The 16416-nt window shown below is 43.6% G+C and overlaps 1 protein-coding gene across 7 annotated transcripts in view; it reads right to left on the bottom strand.

The window, feature by feature from the left end:
- Positions 1-16416, bottom strand: part of HIVEP1 (HIVEP zinc finger 1) — a 123202-nt gene that overhangs the window by 43057 nt on the left and 63729 nt on the right. For all 7 annotated transcript variants that reach the window (XM_055703924.1, XM_055703927.1, XM_055703926.1 and 4 more), the window contains one exon: positions 8071-8124. In XM_055703924.1, the coding sequence (XP_055559899.1) occupies positions 8071-8124 (54 nt within the window). The remainder of the gene's footprint in view (positions 1-8070; positions 8125-16416) is intronic.

Here is a 16416-nt window from a genome sequence, read left to right as displayed (position 1 = left end):
GCAACTGTATTTCTAGTCCATATGGTTGCTGAAGATGAGGATGGAAAGACGAAAAGAAGCAAATGAAACTTTGGATCTTGGTTACATGTCTTGCCCCAAAAGTAAGGCATAGTTTCCTACAAATACAAAATGGAAAGAGAATGTTTTGGACTAATGATGGTATGCGGGTACCACCACAGCAAAGAATCCAGAAAGCTCACATCCTTGCAAACCTACAGGAAAAATTCAGGGAAACATCTGTGGAGGATGAGGTCACTCTTAAGCCAGTAAATCAAAATGCTTAAATTGTTTAGCATTACATTCCTAGACTTTTGTTTGATCTCTCCCCTTCTCATTCAGTTTCCTATTTCTCTTGAATGAAGTAGCACAGTATTGACCACAGCTGATGACCTAGGGAGCAGAGTACATCACCAGCACCCAGTGCTCCCACCTGCTCTTTGGCAGGGAGAGGTGCAGCAGCAGGAAGCGGGATGAGGAGTGTCTGCGGAGAAGGGAGAGCAGGGAAGGGACCTGGCTGCTTCTGCGAGGCCAGATGGTGGGCCGATGAGAGTCGTCTGTAAGCTGGGACACGGTAACATAAAAAGGGCCTCAAGTTTAAAGGTATGACGTACGCAACGTTTTGGTTATCTAGGAAGAATGCTGGTGTATTTATAATAATGTATTTGAAACTCCCTGTATAACTTCGTTATGTGCGTTCATTTAACAAGAGGGATGATAAGGCAGGGAGGGTTTGGAAGAACTCCGAGATACAATGTATGTCTACCGTGAATCTGCAACAGAACCTACATTTCTTTGCTCATGCTTCCATTTATAATGACAAACTTCCTCACCTAAATCTCTGTGCCGTTCAATTTACTAGAAAAATAATATTCTGGTTAAAAAAACCCAGCAGATGGGCAAACAAGGTAAAGGGCATTTAATTTCAGTTGCCTCTCCTCCATGCCAACACACTACTTTGAAGGGACTGTAAGTGTGGGAGGGGAACATATGTGCGTGTGGATTGTGCATCTCAGAGAATATCTGCTGCTGGAACGTCATCTCTCCTCCCTTCGCTCTTTCTTTCCACAATAGCTCAAATGTGCATTCACATGACAGGTGGTTCCACACAGCTCCATGTGGACCTAAGCAAGCAAATGGAGAGTCTTACAGTCCTGCATGCCAAGAGTGACCATAGAGCCCTTCCAACAAATGTTGTGTCAATCTTAAGGCTTCAGAAACAGATCAGCATCCCTTGAAAGTGCAGACGGAGGCTTTAGGTAGCCCCCATGACAGAGGCTGGAAATAAAGGTATTTTTCAACAGCACCCCAGAAGTTGCATGGCCCTTGCTGCAGTTCAAACCAGGGCTTTGAATGGCTCTGTCTTGGTGGTTTCTCAGTAAATAGTGACAGAGCCTGCTGCCATTTAACCAGCCACTGATCAGGTCAGACAAACCTCTTGGACCTGCCAACAATGTTTCTGTATATTGGGATGCAAACGAAGAGGGCACTACTAATATTGAGGCATGAGACTCTGGCAAGAGAACTGATCCGGGTGAAATTCTGATATTGCCTTGGGACAAACTTGTGGTACGTCTGGAAGGGAAATCTATCATCAAGATAACCTGTCACAACTGCTTGGAGTTCTGGGAGAAGCGAGCGCAACTTAGAAATCTGTCTTCACAGACCAAGAAGTGAACAGTGATGCTGAGGACCTGAAACGGAGGACACAAGAGAACATGCAGCTTTGGCTTCAAATTCCATGTGCAACATCTCCAGCCACAGGCGAGACTCTGAAAAAGCTCTTTAAGGAATGTGAAAATGATGGAGTGAGAAAGTATAGGAACTTGGTGGACAGGCAAAGGACAGACTCAAACAGGTAATAAACAGACCTTAACATAGTTTAAGGACAGACCCCTTAAGTGGGTACTCCAACATGAGTACTCACTGTCAGAATTGGTAAACGGGAGGGGACCAACATAACACACTATCTGAAACTTAACTGGGACCTTATTCCTTCCTGCTATTTCTGACATTGGCTTTTCTGGGGGTGAGACCAGGAGTACTGTAACAAACAGAGCCACCAGAACATGATCCTCATGGTCCATGCTCTGGAGCAGAGACCTCGAAGAAGGAAAGGTGGTGTTGCAGAGGTGAATCTTCCCATGCTTTGTCTGAGTTAAGTCAGCTGCAATTGTTGAGGCAGCAGGTGGTACAAAGCCTCTGCTGCCTGGGAAGTTAGGTTGGAAAGAGGCTTTTGTTGAAGCCAGAGATATCCCTGTCAGTCCTAGGAAGAGATTGGGAGGGGAAACTGGCGGGTGCCTGCGTGCCATTACAGGGACTGGAAACCTGAGTTCAGGATGGATTTGTTATATTGCACACAGCTTGCAGTGACAAGCAGTAAAAGGTTTATAATTTTACCCATTGAAGAAACAGGTACAGACAGTCTACCCATTTCCCGCCCTCCCGCACGTGATAAGACTTAATTTTCTTCATAGTAGCTAGCATGGGGCTGTGGTTTGGATTTGTGCTGAAAACTGTTGGTAATGCAGAGGTGGTTTTGCTATTGCTGCACAGCGCTTACACAGCATGGAGACCTTTGCTATTTCTCACGCCACCCCACCAGCAAGCGGGCTGGGCGTGCACAAGAAGCTGGGAGGGAACACAGCGGGGACAGCTGACCCCAACTGAGCAAAGGGATGTCCCAGACCATATGTCATCATGGTCATGCTCAGCATATAAAGCTGGGGAAGAAGAAGGAACAGAGAGAGGTTTGGAGTGATGGCATTTCTCTTCCTAAGTAGCCGTTACGCATGATGGATCACTGCTTCCCTGGGGATGGCTGAGCACCTGCCTGCCCGTGGGCAGTGGTGAGTGAATTCCTTGTTTTGCTTTGCTTGCCCATGCAAATTTTGTTTTGCAATTTAAATGGTCTTTATCTCAACCCCTAAGTTTTCTTACTTTTATTCTTCCACTTCTCTCCCCCATCCCACTGTGGGGGGAGCGAGCAAGCGGCTCGGTGGGGCCGAGTTGCCAGCTGGGGTTAAACCATGAGACTGCAGAAAGCCAAAATCTTGATCAAACAAGAACAGCGGCTTATTCAGAGCGATGAATTCACACCTGACAACCAACCGTGACGGTCTGGAAGTCTGAACTACAAGGAGGCTGATGACCTCCTGTGTGTTCCCAGACCACCTTATACTGAGGACCAGCAATTGCCATGACTGAGCATTAGAATGAGGAAATCTATCTTCCACCTGATCTAGCCATTTATCATGGATCCTTCTGGCTGCGACATGGCAAAAAGCAGTTTTCTGAAACGATGCAGCTGAGTCCAGAATAGTGCTCCTAACAGCCAGAGAGACTCCAGGATCAATGGGCATGCAGAATGTATACATCAGGCCACAGGATGATTCTTTTGGGGATCTGCCACCCATTTTATGGCAAATCTTGGTGTTGCTGGAGTTTGTCAGCAACTTCAGTTCCCTGAACAGTTTCGGAAGCAGAGACAGAGATCTAGGTGGCAGTCTTAGCGTTGCTAGTGCCAAGTATGGAGATCACCAAGTTATCCTAAAGGCTGCAGTGATGGTGTTGGTGGAGCTGATGTACCTAGGACCCAGGCTGGTGTGGTAGGCAGAGAACTCCTGCAATGGATAAAGAAGAAAAGAAATGCTTACAGCGCTTCATATTGGCCTTCACTGGCTGAACTGGTTCTGGGGATGACCAAATCAGAAGCCTCTGTGGTAATCACAAGGATCTGAGAGGACTTGAGTTTACCAGTCTGGAAGGGAGAAGACAGAGAGACTTTCTTGGGATGGCTTTCTTAGGAGGACAGCCAGCAGCAGATCAAAGATAACGCAGCCAAGATTTGGCTGACTGCTTTCCAACCCACAATACCCACTGGGTCCCACATCAGAGAAAGCTTTCGCTGCCTTCTCAAGGAGAATTTTTCTGTAGCTCAAGCTCACCGTCCCTTCCAGGTATTAAAGAACACCACCTGGAGCGCTTGCTGGGAGCAAGACCTTCTCTGCCACACTCAGGAAACCCTGCACATCTGTGAGAAGATGAAACTCAACCCCCAAGCAGGAGCACACCCAGGCTGTAAAAACAGCCTTGGGACATACCATCAAAGCCAAAGAAAAGTGCAGCTTCTCCTAATGAAAATTCATAGCAGCAACTGGGCAGCTGAGAGAAAATGGAATGACCCAAGAATGATCCACCTCACACACTGGGTGGGAAGGGGACCAGGGCTCCTAAGAAACGTGTTCCTGGTCTCAAGTGGCAGGCCCCCTAAATATCCATGATCTGGATGTATTTGTGGACTATCACTCCAAAAAATAAAAAAGTAGATCTTCCAGTTGCAACTTTATATAAATAACGAAAGTCCGCAAACTTGAAAACGATGTCTGCTCATTTACTGTCTCCTCTGTGCTTAACAGAGTCCTACTCCAATTTGCACTTAATTGGATTACGGCAACTAATGGCAAAATGAGGTGTTAATTACATATCTTTTTGTACTCAATTAAATTTAACTTCAATTCCACACATGTACAAAGTTGTGACTGATCAGTGCACAACGGTAGTCAGCAGAAACCCAGTATGATTAAACTTAAGAAAAATTCTTCCCTGCAAATACGCTGTGCCACTGACAGCTCTGCTACTGACAGAGCAGCAGTTAACATGATGAATTCCACAAAATTACATTCCCTATTCCTTTCAGATAGGAAATAAACAAATCCAAAGTGATCTAGATGAACTGAAAGACAAAATATATGAACAAAGAGGAAAAATATATAACCATACTTCACGTGAATCTGTATACACTGGATTGTGATTTAAAATAACTTACATGAATATGTGCACATTTTTGTTTACTTGTTTAGGTCAAAATGTGTATTTTCTTTGTTTCGATGGCCTTCAGACTCTAACGCTTCAAATAAATCATTTTGTTTACTTTATATTACCAAGAAATCTATCTATTCAGACATTTAAGAAACTAAAAAAAAATAAATGGCAGAGGACATTTTAAATTTGTAAAGCAAGGAGTAACCTTATTACCTCAGTTATTTCTGTATCAATTTTCTATGTAAAAACTTATTTTTCAATTGCCAGCCATATGGATTTAGGTTAGAAGACAAAAATTAAGCAACGATCTCTTTGATTCTGAGATGCTGAAAGCTGACGTAAAGCTTTGCAACCCCATCCTTTTCAGAGTCCACCATTTAGTTTACACTAGAGAACTTCTCTGCCTTTGTGCGAAGATGTTACTGGGTCACATGTAAGAACAAACGCCTGAAAGCTGCGGTTAGTTCATCTTTAACTTGAAAAGTCCATCACAAAAAATAGTACTACTTCTGCAAGACCCACAGCAACAAGAGCAGACAACTACACCTTACATGCCAAGGTTTTTATGTTTGGATGACAACACCACTCATCTACGATCCACTAAAAAATATATCAAAGCTATTTAGTAGAATGTCTTTGTTGAAAAGTCTCTGTAAGCATTAGAAGAACTCCTATGACCATTTAGCTACTTATTTTTTTAATCTTCCACCTTTTACAAATATGTAGAGCAACATCACAGTCCTCATGCCTGTACAAGACAGTTTCTATCAAATCTTCCCTTGAAAAACTAAAACAGTCATGAGTTTGGAGAAGAGAAAACTGAACAAGATATGGCCAGGATTTATAAAACCATGAAAGCAGTGGATAAGGTGACTGCAGAACTGCTATTTAACAAATCACACAATGCTTGAACTGGGGCACAACCGTTGAAAACTGAAGAAGAATTAGAAATTGATTAAAAAAAAAAAGATAAAATAAGGTCCTTTTTTATGTGATTGGTAATGAACTTCCAGTTCACTGCCAGAGAATGCTGGATGCAGACAGCAGTTAATCGAAAAGAATCACAGGCAACAGCTCCATAAATGTCTAGTTACTAATGGGATGAGGCAGACATCCCTAATCCAACGTCTGTGGACAGCATGAAAGGAATGGACTAAAGAAAGTGATGTGTTGTCCTTAACCAGTACATCCTATTGCCTGTGCTGGAGGCTGAAGGCTGGGCCAGATGGACCCTGCTGAGATCCGCTTGGGTATTTCTTCTGTTCTCTCATCTTCAGAAAGTTTCGAAGTTTATTGTTTCGAAACATAATAAACTTTGGTTCCAGGACACAGCATCAACAATTTACACACTGTTCACAGATGTATCACAGGCCAGAAGGACAGCTCGCTGCCACCAGAGGTGAACGACTACCCACAACAAGACACAGGGCACTATTAGAGGAACGCATCTCGTGCCAAACCTGGCAGCCCAAGAGAAGTGTGGCTGCTGATGCTTCATGCCCCCACGACCAGCCAGTAGCAAGGCTGAAAATGTTTTCCCAACAGGGACATGCACATGGAGCACACATATACACCACATACATACACACCCATCTCTATGGCCGGACAGAGAGATCCCAGACAGACGCTCTGAGTACTTACACCAACACTAACTACCTCATCCTGGTCCCTGATCTGGCTGAGTGGCAGGACAGAGGAATAATTATTAATATACATGGAACGTATATTAATGGATACATTCCATTAATAGGAATGTATCTTACATGTCCAAGGTGGACACCACCAGCAGCTGGCCTCATAAACTCAATCTGCGCAGTAGCCACCTCTGCATCCCAGTCTTCCCAGCTGCTGCACCTAGACATAGGAGCCCCCAGGGCTGCAGCCCCACTCCAGTTGCTGGTACAGACCATTGCACACACAGCCAGAACTGTCCAGGGCTGCCCTGGTGCCTACAGCCACCCACCTGTGCCCTTGTCCCTACACACCAGCAACCACGCTCGCACGCAGAGGTGGCTCTCAGAGACTTCCAAACCCATCCTGGCCCCCAGCCCACTTCACCTACTCACTGGTTCATCTGGTATGACCTTTGCTAGCAATCACATCCACACTCGCTCCAGTTGCTGCACCACAGACTCCCCTTACACACAGGGACTAAAGAGCTTCTTACTGGAAAACAGTTGAAGATGGAGTGTGATGAGGAGACGCAACACCCTGTGCTGGTTAGGAGCAGAGCATGGCCAGACAAGCATCCTGGCCAGCCTCTGCTAGCATGCAGACAGACCCTTTTATTCAGTTATTCCTTTACTTCACACATTTGTTCCTTCATGTATCATTGAAATTTCTCACTTTTTCTGCCTTCGGTTCATCTCCTAGACATTCCACAATAAGTCCTGTGCGGTCCCCAAAAGCTTTTCCCCTGCAACCCTCAATGTGCCCCACACCTCCAGCCAGCAGTGCTGTTAGCCCAAAAAGCGACCTGGAGAGCTGCTCCCCATCGCTCATGGTGATGGGTTTCACTCCTGGACACTGGGGCTGAGGCTATGTGGGGCAGGGAATCAGGGTCTCCCTTTCCAAGTCCTTCATTTGGGTTCCTGCCTGCCCCTGTGCTCCTCCAGGCTGTAGCAATGGACCTTCCATGGCCCATGGTGACTAGCAGTAGCCCAGCAAAGGGTTGTTTGGGCTCCCCCACAGTGTCTCTCTGGGCATCGCTGTGGGTGCGCAGATGAGCTTTACCACACACCCGAACGGGTACCACCGCAGTCCGCCAGCCTCGAAACACAACAACTCTCCAACAGCTTTCTAAGCTCTAACACAAAGATTTAATCTGTCACAGGTCACCTGTATCTTAAAATAACGTGTGATGACCAGTCCCCCTTCAGCATCTGTTAGACACCATCACACATTGCTTGCCATAACCCAAATACAGTTATTAATGAGTAGGTAAATCGTATAACGAACCAACGGTTAGCACAGGCTGTAGTCAGTAACGTGCACATCCCTAAGCCACAGCTTCAGCAGTCTCATCAAGGGTGAGGCAGCTACTCAAGTGGTTAAAACAAAGCTTTTGTGCCCCAGCAAAACTGGGGTGTCACAGACACAGCCCCTGATCTGCAGACAGACAGGCCTGGGGCTGCACCCCATGCCTGGCCCAGCTGAGTCTTTTCACTGGTGCAGGAAGGCTTTTGGATCAGCCTCTAGAACCGCAATGCATTTGTTTTTTCTATTTCGTTTTTCGGGTTTGTTTATTACCTCTCTGTTGGTCTTCTGTTCCATTAAGCTGTTTTTGTGCTTCTTCAATTTTATCTGCAAGAAAGAGAAGTCATTATTAAAATACGTATATAAAAAAAGCAAGATCTTGGAAAGTCATTTACTGAAATCTGTCTTGAACTGTCTGTTAATACGCAGGAGTGATACCATTCACACGTAAATACGCGGTACATTATGAGTAATACAGCCATATAAAATTTTATCATGTTTCACCAGCAAGGCTATTGACATGTTAAATTACACAGAACTGCAGAAAGAAAAGCACTGGCATTGGATCTGCAGTCAACAGCTAATCCTGCCGTGGTTTCGTACCATCTGTAATAATTTATGCAGTCAGGAGATTCTTTGCAATAGGTATTATGGTGCATTACAGAGTATTTTAATACATTTTTGAAAAGTGCTGTTAGAACAAGACAATGAGGCACTAAATAGCGACAGAAACAGCAAACAGGATTTGCTAGGTGAGGCGATGGAGCCAATACTGTCACATGGGAGTAGCCGGGGGCGAGCGGTAGCCCCATGCTTATTCCTCCATGAGACTACCCAAAATACCTACACGTGCAGCAGGAGCAAAAAGAGGCCTCGAGTCTTTTCTCTCACCCTGTTCTTTGCAGATCACCTGTCGCCCCCCCAACACATCGGTGGCTGGAAGGAAAGCCGCTGTTGCAGAGAAGATCCCATGGGAAAGGGGGACCTCATTCTACATGCGTGTGCAGTCGCACGTGCAGAGCAAGAAGCAAGAAAAGGGGCAACTGGAATGAATAAAGACCTGAGACCAATTTCTTTTTGGTAGCAAACAGTCCTCTGAGTGGCTTCAGGATGGTAACAGGTCGTGTTGATATGAAGCAGCAACCAAGATCTGAACTTGGAACGTGGTTTGAGATATAACCAATCGTTTTCCAAAATATCTGCAAAAGCTTATTACTATTTTTTTTTATCTCTTCTCTTTCCCCTTTCTTTTTTTGTCTTTTTTTTTTTATTTTTTCTTGGGGGGTGGGGTGCAGGGCAGGTTTTATTACATTAAATTGAAAGAATAGGACGTAACTGGATTCATCCTAAACCTCTCTGACTCTATTGGTACAACGTAAATACCAGCCCTCATGGGTGTCATACACACGAGGAGGAGGCCAGCCCTGCAGAGTCCTCACCTCTTTCTTCCTGAGCGTGGAGGCCGTTGCTCAGTCTGACTTTCACTCAGCGTTCCTATACGGCACAAGGTTTCTAGAAAACGGTCCTTTCTTCAACAGGCTTTTAAATCAGCAGGTTTAAATGACTTTAATATTTATGAGCTGAACCACTGAAGTACATTGGGATCATTTGTTCACAGCTGAAGTCTGAAATTGTTGTTCAATTATTTTCTCAGCAGAAACAAACCCTTCTTGCGGGCTTTAAGGCTGAGGTTTTTTTCAGCTTGCTCCAGTTCTTCATTTCTGCCTTTCAACACTAGTATCAGGTCTCCTTTCTCACTAAAGCTCAATAATTTCTCCCCTGCACATTGTCCCAGAGATTGCACTAAAACATCCCACAAGGATGCTAACCAGCCAGACACCCAGAGCCGGAGCAAATGAAGCCTCCAATGAGGGAGACCACCACTGCAATTGTAAAAGCCAAACTTCTTCCTTCTTCCTCTGAGGTCACCAAGACATGCATATAGATTGAAAGGGCAGTTCCATGCACACTTTCTTTTGTACTGACTGACGCAAGCAACTGAAAGAGAGAAAAACCCTTCACCAGCTCTGTAGCGACCCACTGATGCAGGCTTACTTTAAACACTGACGACTTGATATTGAACATCTTCCTGGATGTTCGAGCTACAGTTGAAATACTGTACGTGCCTATACATTTTTGTACAGAAAGGGCTGTAATAACAATTTCTAACAAAAATAAGATGAAACATAAACAAAACATCTTTTACATACGTGCACATGTATCTAACAACCTTATAGTGCTTTCCCACAGATGACTGCTTCACGGAAAGGTGAGGGAATAAACAAATTACAAAGTTCCATGGTGGCTGTTGAAATACATGAACACACAGGAAAAAAAATAAGTATCAATAAATTAGCCATGTAAATGGAGCTATAAGGTTTACCAAAAAGGAATAAGCAATGAAGACCATAGATTGGCTACCAAACTAATTTCCCATCTGTTTAGAGATATATCTAATGTACAAGGTTTGGTGTTTCTCTCTTGAGAGGATGTAAAAGATTTTTCACCAAAATTTATACTTAAGAGCACAGACAACCGCAGTTTCAGTATTAATAAGAGAATTTTCTGCCTATTTCACAGAAACGCTACAAGAAATGTAGGCATTTAAATTCACCATCATCCTATTTTATAAAGAAAAATTACCTAAGTATTTGGAAGCATGCTATGTTAGATTGCCAGAATGATTAAATGCTAAAAAAGAGTTCCTAACAGAAACTCCCAACCACTTCTTTGTCAGACTGTAATCCCAAAGAAAGAACCACAGATAACAGAAATAATAACTAGGTAAACATATGCCTGGTGCACAGCCAGAAAGTCTCCTACACTTCCTGCAGCTCCCGATATGTTTTCCCCGGTGAGTCGCATTTGTTGTGTGTATGTCTTCGTACCTATGGAGGTATCTCGGTGAGGAACAGCTTCAAGCGCTGTGAACTGCTAAAAAAAATTTCAGTGGTTGGTTCTGGAAACCGAGAGCACCGAGCCTGGCTGTACATGAGGCACGGGCATTAACACGAGTCTGCTTGCTAAATGTTTCCCTGAGGACTCCATCCTCGTGACAAGCCGCATCACCCAGCTACCTGCTCTTGCTATTGCACTGCGGCACACTGAACACATCACACGGCGTTCGGGGCAGCTGCTTCCCACCTGCCGCGGTTTACAGCTACAGATCCTATAGGGGCAAACGCCGCACAGACCGCTGTGTCTCAGGCTGCAAGGAGGAACCGAGTTATTCCCAAATGGCTGCAGAGCAGGTGGGGAAAAGCAGGGTTTGAACCATGTACACCCCTGACACTGAAACGCTCCTGTTCCTCCCCGTTCGTTCTGACAACCCGCACGTACATCAGCAATAACTTGCTGCTAACATCAAATTTATATAATCCTGTCATTTCCTTCTCCTGTGTCTCATTAAATTAGCCATATGTGAAACACTTTCAGGCAAATTATTTCAGACAGCATACCGTATCCTTTCATAATTATATTATAGATTCTCTAATGGTACACACCTTTGAAAACTCATTATAAGCAAAAATACATTACACAAAAATCATCTGCAAAGCCCAGGAAGAACTGAAAACTGCAAAGTCTGCTAGTAATTGCAAATAATATTATCTGATCCAATACTCAGTTGATACAGTATTATTCCAGATTTAAACCTGTGATACTGAAGATACTGTCTGATCTAAAAATTTTACAAAGGAAACGCTTCTTAATCACTCAAACATTACTTACTCCTGCTAGGATAAGAGAAAGTCATTCAACTAATGGAAATTCCTAATACCTGGCAGGTACAGCACCCTCTGTTTCCCACAAAATGACAGAACAGTACATATCTTGACTACGCTGACCTGTCCTAATGTCCCCAACCTTCATCAGCCATCCTTCTGGAGTAGCACACATGTAGAAGCAAATGACGATGGTGACAGACACACTCTCATTTAAGATGGGACACTTCTCACCCAATGCTTACTAGAGGGGAAAAAGCAGAGAAGCAATAAAAGAGGAAAGCATCATATGCGCCACTGTCCAGAGAGGAGGTTCCATACAAGAGCAGTGCAACAAGCCACTGAGCCAGGCAGGTCATACCACAAAAACGCAAAGCACGGGTAACATCATATAATAGGTTTATATATATCTATACTTAGATATATAAAAATATATATATGTACACACACACACATATATACATATGCATGTGTGTAAAATAAAATGAAACATGGGTGCAATGGCTTTTATTACTCCAGTATTAAACCTTTCCACATTATTGTCCAACACAGCTCTCTCAGCAGGTATCTGCTGTGCGGAAATATCATTAAATTCCTCAGTGTATTAAATATATAATGTAACTGTGCTTTTTAGGAATGCGAAGAAGGAGATTGGCACGCAGTAAAATATGCTTCTTGTTTTACACACCTCCTGCTGTGATAGATCATTAAATGGATACCAACAGTCTGAGTGAGATACAGTGGCACTGTGGTGGGTTTTTAAATGAAAAAATAAGCCAGATTTTTCAACAGCTTAACATTCTCTATTTTTTATCTTCACTAAGAGATAAAACCTCACAGATTTTAATTATACCAGGAATAAGATGTAGTTTATAAAGATCGTTACTTTTTTTTTAAAGATATCAGCACATCAGCATACACAAACTTGAACATGTTTACATGTATTTGAAAGGCATTAGGAATTTCCAACAAAATCTTACACAGCCTTATGTAGATGGTCAGTTAAGGAAGAAAAAATAAAGGTTTAGGAATTTCAGCAAGGAAAGCAGAAATACTGAAAAAATGTGAGGTCTGCAAAATATAAACCCCGTAACTTCTGACAGCCATTTAAGCTGGAGCAAAAAGACATCTTCCATTTGTGGGTTTGTGGGGTTTGTTTTGTTTCTTTCATCTCTTTTTTGCTCACGAGAGTCCCCCTGCCAGTGTAATGAGATGACTTCACCCTGCTGAACAAGTCACTCTGTACCGACAACACACACACAGAAGAATGAAGAAGCGGTCACCGAGGCAGGCTGCTTCTAAGCCACCAGGAAAGCTCACATGGGAGTGGTGGGTGAGAAGCATTCATTAAGCTTATACAAAATGGCCAAACACAAATATTTTTCATTGTACATATTTGCCTGGGTCTGTATCACTGTAAAAAGGGGATTTTTTTGGCTTCTTGTTGAAGATGCAAAACTTCTGCTCTAAAACAATAAAAAGCGCTTTGTTGTTTTGTTGGTTTTTTTTTTAATCTTAAGTCCTCTGTTTATGGAGAAGTGGAAAATTAGCAGATTTATACCATACTAGATGCTAAGAACAGGGTACTTCTTCAAAACTTTAAAAAATATGAGTTCGTTGCTTGCCTGAAAGGCTACTGTTACATATTTAGATATTTAACCAAAACAGCTGGAAGGAAAATGTCAGCATTTTTTTCCCCTTCAGTTAAAGAGAACAATTCTCAGGCCTTATGCCTGAGTCATCCTAAAAATACCTCCTGCAAAACAGCTTCAGATGGCAACAGTTTTTCTTCTTGCTTTCTCAAAAAATGCACCCTCTCTTACCTTACTGCATCAGAAGACATTTGAAAAGCAATTTTAAAAATCACTGCGTGTTTTGTCAATGGACACAAAGAAAGATATCCCTTTAATTATTTTTTCTTGGGTTGATCATCTAGATCACTAGCAGAGACAAAATATTCTTCAGCTGAAGTGCACTAATGTAATCGCTCCATATGCATCAGGCAGTATTAGCGAAAACAGAATTGTAGGTGGGTTTTCATTTTTTTTGGTGGGGGGGAGCCACAGCTTGAGAAAATCACTGATGAAAGTTCAAAACACTTTGTTTTCCATTGCTACTTTAAATTCAGAGAGCAAGTGAAAAGAGGCTGAGCCCCTGTGTGATCTCCATCTCCTGCCTACAGAAACCCACCAGCCAAACGTGCCAGGAGCAAAGCGAATTGCATTTTGCTGCATGAAAAGTGTGTCTGAAAGCAGGTATTATTCTGTAAATAAACCCCCAAACAAACAAATAAAAATACCCCGAGCACCAGGCGGGTGGTGCAAAGCAGCACAGTGTGGAAAGAAGGGCTTCGATTTGAGACAGCGGGACCCGATCCCACCTCCACATCCCGCCTGAGCCGTTTCACGCCTTCCCCGAGGGAAGCCTCATGCTTCAAGCATCCGTGCCCACCCAGCGCGTGCAGCAGGGCAGGTGCAGGAAACTGATGCACCACACAAAGCTGATGCAAGCCTGGAAGCGCTTCCCAGGGCGGCAGGTTCCCTCGCAGTGCTTAATCCCAAGGCACCCTGCCTGCAGCAGTGGCTCCTGCCCAGGGATGGAGGGGATGCAGAAGCGCCCGTGCCCCGCTGCAAGGGGGCTGTGATGCTTGGCTTCTCCCTTTCACTAGGAGGAGGAAAGGCTCTTTACAACCGCCCAAAACAAGAACGCCGTAGTCCTAATGTTTTGGTTAACCGAGATGAATCCCACAGACTTCCTTTAACCAGCTAATTAAAAAAATAGAGGGCGGGGGGGCAGGGAAGAGTAAGAGTCTTGTCTGTACAAGGAGCCCATCAGATTATTTGAGAGCGCGGCGCAGCTGGCAGGGCACTCGGTGGGATGCGGGCTCTTGCCCATCCCTTGGGAAGAGCGGAGCGGCGGGAGAGCCTCCAAACCCCAAGCAGCAGAGCAGGGGGAGCAGGTCCCAGCTGCACGCTGGGCTCACTGTGGGAAGGAGGGAGGGCAGCACCCTTGCTGCAGGAGGGGGACCCTGCAGCCAGGAGGTGCGAGGGCTGGCAGACTTGGGCACCAGAGGATACCTGTGGTGGTCCAGAGCTCCTACCGCTGCCTTCCTGCTCCAAAATGAACACGTACAAAGCTGGCAAACAGCAGCAAAAAGACATTTCACGAAACCCACAGGATGAGGCACTCTTTTCCCTCAAATTGAAATCTACTTTTAATTAGAAACCACTCTCCTGTCCCCATACATTTCCCTTTTCTAATTTAATGAGGAACGCTCGAGATTAAAAGGAAGATATCAGATTAGTAAAAACAGTCCCTGCATTTTCTCTGTAATTTTACAGTGTGGGAACTTGACACTTTTTGGTGTACGGTTTGTTTTGTGGTTTGTTCTTTCCAGTTTGGGGCTTAGAGAATCACAGCATCACTGTTTAGTGGGTTGCCAAACACTGAGCCTGATAACTGATAGCATGGATGTCTCCAGCCTACCAAAAATGCAAAGCAAAACAGATTAAATCTTGGTTTGCCAGGTGCTACCAGGTTTGAAGATTGCTGGTACAGAGGGCAGGAAAAGACATCTTAAAAATCATGTGAATTCAAAACTCTTAGCAACAAGCAAGCTGATGCAGGAGCAGTTGTCATTTTAAAAACTATCAACGACTTTTTCAAACATCTAAAATGAGATTTAAAACATCTTAAAATATTCTGCGAGTCATTATAACCTTAACTAATGACCTGTTTGATCAGTTTTTCAGGAAAATTTTATGCATTTTCATTTCAATGTCAACTTTGAATGCTCATCAACTCCCTGCCATATATAATTATTTGCATTTAAAAATGAAGAACCTATGACAGATACTTTACATAACTCTGTTGAAAATAGAAGACAAAAATCCTCCTCTTGCTATTCCTCACTTTAAGATAAAAAGAGGATTGCATATTTGAAAATACAATCTGCAGACTAAATTAGTATCAGCAATGAACTGCTATGCTGTATATACTATAAAACAGTCAATGGAGAGGCTGTATATAAATATATAACAACTTTATCGTTGCCATCACATGTATAACTTAAACATGGCAAGGGTTCCTGATGAGGTTGACAAGGTGTCTAAGCATAAATTACACTTATTCATATTCACTTTGCATATGAACCCAAACTCGGTCCCTGTGTCATCAATTTATGATTGGAGAGCTTTTAACTTCTTTTTTTGCTTACATGAATTTAATTTTTATTATGAGGCTTTTAAACCCATGAAAAATTGAGCACAGGAGGGCGTGGGGTGGAGGGAAGAAGATTTTTGGATGGCTGTCACCTTACAGAAGGACAAAGCAAGCAGTGAGACACCCATGGGGTTATGCACAGCAGCTGCCAAGCACAAAAATTCAGAAGTGCAGGTGAAGCACCTCCAGAAATAGCCCCTGCCTGGTACCTTTTCACCCTGAGTAAGCCACCGTGCAAGGGGGGCACTTTCCACAACTAGTCCCCTTTCCACCTGTCCCACAAGCAAGGAGATCCTATGTGTATTTCTGAGAGCCAGGAGCTCTGCCACCAGAGAGAATTCATTTACACATTGTCTCCCTTCCATACCAAAGCACAAACAGAGGTACTGATTGCACTTCCATTTGCATAGCTCCTAATCAGCCATCTAGCACAACAATTACACCATTGCTATGCTGATGCTAAAGCATTGTGCTGCCCCACTGCCAAATTCTAGCTGTGTACCTAGGACAGGGTGATTTTTATCACTAAAATCTGCTCAATAATTATTTAACAGCCTCTAGGGCATTCACTGCTCCATGCTTAATTTCGACTTTCTGGGTTTTTATTTTCTACACCTAATCCAATATTGAGTCTAAAAGTTAAAACAAAATATTAAAGCTACGAGTCGCTCTAGTT

This window comes from Falco cherrug, chromosome 3 (genome assembly GCF_023634085.1).
Source record: "Falco cherrug isolate bFalChe1 chromosome 3, bFalChe1.pri, whole genome shotgun sequence".
Classification (NCBI taxonomy): domain Eukaryota; kingdom Metazoa; phylum Chordata; class Aves; order Falconiformes; family Falconidae; genus Falco; species Falco cherrug.
Note: the sequence above shows the minus strand (reverse complement) of the source record. Positions and strands in the feature narration are given on the sequence as shown.